Below are 6,747 nucleotides of genomic sequence, written 5' to 3'. Positions count from 1 at the left end.
TATATAAGGAAAGGTCTTAGAGGTCTGTTCTCCTGGATCCAATTCTGGTTTGGGCTTTAAAAAAAGGCATACAAAATCCGCAGTGTGTGAACAAGTCTTTGCGCTGAATGCTACCGATGTGATCAAGCACCGAGCCAGGAAACAGTTAATATAAGAGTACAGCATCCACCCAAGGGAAAGTGATTGAGAGAAAGTGCGAGCGCCCCCTAATGGGTAAGTGTTATCAGGTATGTCATTCTCACACTCGTTCCTGCAGGACGGGAGTGGTAGGTGATGTCGTCTGCTCCTCTCTCTGTGCAGAGACCGTCAGCATTATATGTGAGTGAGACGCTGAGAAACCGCACCAGAGTGTGAATGCACCATCACAGTGGCTGTGTAACCAGGCAGCACATAATAGGGAGGGGGCTCTTCTCTGCAGCCAGACATGAAATACAAAGAGTGGTCACACGGCCAAGCCAGAACCGGATCACTTCCAGTAATTCTGCATCATGTGTTATATCTTATGACATCACCTATTACTTAATGTTATCCAGGCAATGGGGAATAACAGAGAGAATACAACCCCAGCCATTCATATAGTGACTGTATAGATTATATATAGCGCTTTCTCCGCTCCTGGAGGCTCAACAGCGGCTTTAGAACGTTGCAAATAAGCGCTTGATACAATGTTGCAAAGTGACCCACGTGACCCGCCGCCGCGTTCTACGCTCTGTAGTGAGCTGCGCCTGCAGGGTTAATACTCCGCGCTGCCCGGACCGTACTGTTACTACATTGCTGTACACTCTCCGCTCCCACCTCTAGGCCCCGCCCAGTTCTCATTGTAGACCCCGGGTTATACGTCTGGCCAGGACAATATTACCGCACACACTCTTAGCTCCGCCCCATCCACCCGCCCCTCTAGATTTGGCGCGAACGAGGAGGCCGGCTCTCGTGTATATATAGCCCCGCTCCCCGCGCCGTCTCTCGACTTTGTGCTTTGGAGTCTGCGGCAGCTGGGTGCTCAGCCGGGATCTAGGGGGGAGGAGGGCTTCTTGTGGATTATTACCAGTGTACGGGATACGACACGACTGGAATTGTGGCTTGGCTTGCAGGGTAAGGCGCCTTGCTTTATTCGTCATCAGATCTGGCAGGATTGAATCGCTCTAGGGGGCGTCTGGACGATTGGATTGTCCCGATGTTGGGAGATGTCAGTTCTCTGGAGCTGTCACTGTGTCTGGAGGGGCTTGCAGACGTCTAGCCGCTGTCTTGGGGGCTTCCTTGGTGATACTATAAGTGGCTGTTGCTACTCTTGATGGTTGATAATGCAGCTGGAAGTGTTTAGGGTGGGGGGGGGGGTTGATTTTGTTCTGGTGCTGTCACTATGGGGTGCCACTTTTTTGCAAATTGACATTTGACTGTATTGGGGTAGCTGTCAATGTTGGGGTGTTACCAATGTGACATGCTTCATGTTTGGGCAGCTAGCCCAGTGGGTGGTTGGCCACCCACCCATTCATCCAGTAGCCCTCTGCCTTGGCACTGCACTGTATAATAGATTTGTCTCTGGGTGCTGTCATGGTGCAGGGGTCTGCTGGGTGCTGTGTAGGGTGTTGTCATTGCAGAGAGGGGCTGTCAGTATAGCAGAGTGGACTGTGTGCCCATCCTATATATAGTAGCTGTAGTATTGCGGAGCTGAACTCTCCATGTGATCCCCTCCTCCCCGCACAGCCGGCTTTTTCCTGGAAGGTGCATGTCTGACACTCAGTCCTTTGTTCCCAGGGAAAGTTTGAGACTGCGATCTATCACTGCCATGCTAGATGAGCTCTAAATACCTCTTGGATGGCATGCTGAAGGCTGGTAGTGACAGATCAGGCTTTGTTACTTTGTAGCAGTGTCAGAATTCATGACTTCTTTGCCTAGTCCCAGTCCTTCCAGTCTAATGTGCGCTTCTTCTTGCAGGTCACCAGTAAAGGACTACAACATGCCTTTGAACTCCAACTATCAGAGCAGGAATTACGACCTGGAGTACGACACTATGCAGCCCGTCTTCTACTTTGACGAGGATGAGAACTTCTACCAACAGCAGTACAACCGTCTGCAGCCCCCGGCCCCCAGTGAGGACATCTGGAAGAAGTTTGAGCTCTTGCCCACCCCACCACGGTCCCCCAGCCGTCGGTCCAGTCTGTCCAGCCTTTTCCCATCTACTGACCAGCTGGAGTTGGTCACCGAGTTCCTGGGAGGGGACATGGTGAATCAAAGCTTCATCTGTGACCAGGACGACGAGGCGTTTGTCAAGTCCATCATCATTCAGGACTGTATGTGGAGTGGCTTTTCTGCTGCGGCCAAGCTGGAGAAAGTGGTATCGGAAAAACTGGCATCTTACCAAGCTTCTAGGAAGGAGAGTTCTCTATCTGCCCAAAACCAACAGCAGCCAAGCCCACAGAAGTCTCCTCCCTGCCAGGGTAACCTCAGCCCCGTAGGTACCAGTAGGACCAGCAGTGAATACCTACAGGATCCAAGTTCCGAATGTATAGACCCTTCGGTGGTCTTCCCTTACCCATTGAATGATACCATTTCCAAAGTTGTCTCCCAATGCTTGGTCCCGGAGCTCAGTATGGACACGCCACCCATCAGCAGCAACAGCAGCAGCTCCGAATCTGGTGAGTACATGTCTGGGGTATTCCGAACTGCTGCATTGCCAAGGGTGGGGGGGTAGAGTTAGTTTTTGCTCAATCAGCCATTGACTACCCCCATCGTTGGTGTAGTGCGGGAGGGGTTCCTGTAGTGCATATGTGCCCGATAGATCAGCCTGTTCCTTTCTTGATCTTTCACAGCTGTTGGAAGTTGTGGCTTTGTAGATCTGCAGCACTGCAGTAGTGGGTGGGGTTTTCAGTGAAAGTGGTTTGGGCAATGAATGATCGTTTAGGGGCAGAGCCGCGGCACGCTTTCTAAGAATGCTACGGACAATGCCTTATCTCTTGACTTCGCCTTTGTCATTTTATCGCTTCTCGAAGGACTTTCTATCGCAGCATTACTAAATCCTATGTATTTCTTTGACAGATGAGGAACATGAGGATGACGACGACGACGAAGAGGATGATGATGATGATGAGGAAGAAGAGGAGATTGACGTAGTCACCGTAGAGAAAAGATTCACGGCATCCAAGAAAAGCGACTCTTACTCCAGACTCCACCACGGCCCCCTCGTCTTAAAAAGGTGTCACGTACCCATTCATCAGCACAACTACGCGGCACCTCCTTCAACAAAAGTGGACTATCCCTCATCCAAAAGGGCTAGGCTCGAAAGCAACGGCAGAGTTCTCAAACAGATCAGCAACAACCGCAAGTGTTCGAGTCCTAGGTCGTCCGACAGCGAAGAAAACGACAAAAGGCGGACGCACAACGTTCTGGAGCGACAAAGGCGAAACGAACTGAAACTGAGTTTTTTTGCACTCAGGGACCAGATACCCGAGGTCGCCAATAACGAAAAAGCGCCCAAAGTAGTTATCCTTAAAAAAGCCACAGAATACGTCATCTCCATGCAGGAAGACGAGCGGCGACTCATACGGGAGACCGAACAGTTAAAACTCAAAAGAGAACAATTAAAACAGAAACTTAAACAGCTCAAAAGTTTGTAAACTTTCTATAGAATATCCTATCGGACTTTTTGAACTGTGACCGGCGTCTATTTCAAGGTTGTCGTCTTGAAATCCTACAAGATCTTGTTAGACTATGGACAAATGCATGCAAAGGATTGGAAAAAAAACAAACTACACAACCTTGGCTTAGTCTTTGATAAAGATTTTGCCAGCACCTTAATACTGCCTCAATATATGAATGAGTATACGGGAATACAGATCCCTGTTTTTGTTTCTTGTTTGTTTGCTTGGGGAAGCAAATTTTTTTTTTTTTACATATCTTTGTATTTAAAACCTTTATTTTTCTTATAAACAGAGACCTGAAGTTTTGCTCTAAATAGCTTTAAAATGATTATATACAACATTGCTGACGTGTAATAATATCCTTAACAAAATCTTTATAGATGTAACTGTATTAATATTCACTTCTAACAACTGGCCGAAAAAAAAAAAGGGGCAAAGTTTAACATCTCTGCTTGTTTCCTGCCATTACGCCTATAATTAAACTTTTTGGGTTTTGTTTAATATTTAAATATTCTATTATAAAAGTTGTCATTTGGTTAATATTTCTATATTTGATCTGACCATGCCAATTCTGAAGACCTGATGATGAAGGTGCTGACCAACATGTTGTGTTTCTTAGATCGGTGATGTAAAACCGACTTCCCTTCCTTTTTTTTAAAGACGTGCCGGGAATCTCGGGTGGTCTTTGAGGGATCGAGGGGGGGGGAAAAGGTTCCCAATTGGGTTTATTGTCTATGTTGATTCTCTTAATGATATTATAACATGCTGGCGGTCTGAAAAAAAATTCATCGATGACTTACAAGGCTTGTTTGCTTAAATTAAACTATATATTGGGCTGCGCCCAGGTTGGTATAGTAGCCTTTAACATGGCAAGCTGTTTGGAATAAGCTTCAGAAAATAAAACAAAAAAATAAATTTAAACTATATGGTTTTGTGGTCTTTAGTCTAAAATCTGATTGGAATGTTTAAAATTTCATGGGTGGAATCTATTTAATGTCAAAAACTACCATCTTCAATGAATTAAATGGTCTCTTGTATTACCTAGGCAGGTAAGTAAACCATGCATGGCCAAAATCTGTTGGGTTACACAATAGGAGGAGATGAAAATTGGCAATTTGCATCGTAAGGAACACACTTAATGCGGTTTTCCACTTTCTGACAACTGATCCTGAAACATAATCAGTATATGATCGCTGCGTGTCTGACACCCGGACGCCGCACCAATCCATGACTCCGGCTGCCTCTGTGCGCCGGATGTTTAGCATGGTATGCAGTAGTTGGAGCTGGTCCTGATGTCTGACCACTGCATAGCGGCTGTTCGGCTGAACCGCAGCTCTGCTCCTATTCACTTAAATAGGAGCCGAGCTGCAGTACTGCAGCTTGGCCACTAGTCTGACTGGAACCATCTGTTTCCAGCAATATCGTCCGGTGCCCAGAGACAGCAGGAGTGCTGGATCGTTGCGAGGTCCGGGTGTCTGACATGCACCGATCGTATGCTCTTGACTTATCCGGTGGATAGGTAATCAGTTGTCGGGATTTTCCAGTATTTAGAAGTCTGCTTTTATTCCAAAAACAGAACCACCCCTGTCCACAGGCTGTGTATGGTATTGCAGCTCAGCCCTCTTCATGCGTTGTCTGGTGCTAGCTCAGCTCCATTGAACAGGTGTGGTGCTATTTTTGAAAGACGGTAGCCATGCTTTTCTAACACTAGACAACGCTTTAAAACCTGAACTGTCTTGGCACATGTATGAAAAGTGCTAAGATGCAGGAAGACTAGCTGGTCATCTGTGTTGTCCTAGAGCACTGGTCTCCAAGCTGTGGCTCTCTAGTTCTTGCAAAACTAACTCCAAGCATGCCAGAGACTTTCAGGCTAGGCTGGGAGTTAGTCTTGCAACAACTGGAGTCACCGCTTGGAGACCATTGCTCTAGATGTAGCCACGTTGGCCCAGCTTAATGGGTGGAAGTGGCTTAAGAGTTGAAAACCACTTGAAGGGGTTATCCAGGTTTATAATTGCCTCTAAGGATAGATCGGTGGGGGTCTGACTCTCGGTACCCTTCTGATCAACCGTTTGAAGGGGCTGTAGCGCTTTTACTTGCATGCACCGTTACATTTGTAGTGGCCGTACAAGGTATTGCGCAACTCCCATTCAATTTGTCTAATGAGGTGCCAAAGAACACGGATGTTCTGATTTGTTGGTATAATGCCAATATTATGTACCCAATGCTTTAGTTTCCCTTGAGTTATAACAATAAAATAAAAAATTCTGCCCCCTATCTGCTGTGATCAGCTGGTGTAAAATTTGCTAGGGGACGCTAAAGAGCCGTTCTGCCTTGGCAATGGTATTGGAATACTCAACAAGGTCGGCAAACACAATCTTTGCTCCAGTTGAAGGAAAGTCTTCGCTACAACTCTGGGGTTTGTAACTCGTGAAAAACTTCTGCAGTCTTGGATTGGGAGTCAGAAGTTCAGTAAGTGGCTCTTTAATTATGCAGTTCCAGGTCATTTGGTTTTTGGCACAAAATCAAATCCTGCAACGTTAACCGTAGTCGGCTGTAACGAGGTAGTACAGACGGCTTCTGCGGTGAAATGTTAAGTGTCACTCAAATATTGCGTAAAAACTTACTTGCATGGAGGTCAAAGTGTAGAGGAGGGACAGGTTAGATATTCACGTAGTCCCCAGAGAACATGTGACGTGTCCAATGACCGGGTAGACTTTACCAATGGTCTGTTTGTGGTGATGCAGCTGTTGGTGTGGGGGGGGGCCTTAAACAGCTGGTGGTCACATCATGTAACCAGTAAATCACGAGAAGAGCGGTGGCAGGTGTAAACTGGAGAAGCCCAACTGTGTGATAAAGCTGTCAGAGGGTTAAGTAAGGGTGTCATTGTTCTGACCCCCCCCCCCCCCCATCTCCTAGCAAACACGTGTCCTATGTTAGTGTATATCTCCAGTCCTACAATAAATGTTCCCATTTTTGAGGGCTATTCATATTCCTCCCTTTCATGACATCAGAGCTATACTCATTCAGTTTGTCTTATACGTGCCAATTTCATAGAAAGTCATTTAACCTGTTAGTACACGTTCTGGAGTGTGGAGGGAACTTGGGGAGC

At 46.7% G+C, this 6,747-nt stretch overlaps 1 protein-coding gene across 1 annotated transcript; it reads left to right on the top strand.

The window, feature by feature from the left end:
- The first annotated feature begins 955 nt into the window (after positions 1–955).
- On the top strand, positions 956–4,559 carry MYC (MYC proto-oncogene, bHLH transcription factor). Its single transcript, XM_075825731.1, has 3 exons — positions 956–1,092; positions 1,936–2,636; positions 3,037–4,559. The coding sequence occupies exons 2-3, from the start codon at positions 1,958–1,960 to the stop codon at positions 3,612–3,614; spliced, it is 1,257 nt and encodes a 418-aa protein (XP_075681846.1). The 5' UTR covers positions 956–1,092; positions 1,936–1,957; the 3' UTR covers positions 3,615–4,559.
- Positions 4,560–6,747: the final 2,188 nt, after the last annotated feature.

The sequence above is a fragment of the Rhinoderma darwinii genome, chromosome 5 (assembly GCF_050947455.1).
Source record: "Rhinoderma darwinii isolate aRhiDar2 chromosome 5, aRhiDar2.hap1, whole genome shotgun sequence".
In the NCBI taxonomy this organism is placed as follows: domain Eukaryota; kingdom Metazoa; phylum Chordata; class Amphibia; order Anura; family Rhinodermatidae; genus Rhinoderma; species Rhinoderma darwinii.
Note: the sequence above shows the minus strand (reverse complement) of the source record. Positions and strands in the feature narration are given on the sequence as shown.

Bases quoted from the DNA above. Each gene is read 5' to 3' on its own strand.
- MYC (XM_075825731.1), top strand. From the start codon at position 1,958: ATGCCTTTGAACTCCAACTATCAGAGCAGGAATTACGACCTGGAGTAC. The intron at 2,637-3,036 runs GTGAGTACATGT...TTTCTTTGACAG, and splicing joins CAGCAGCAGCTCCGAATCTG to ATGAGGAACATGAGGATGAC.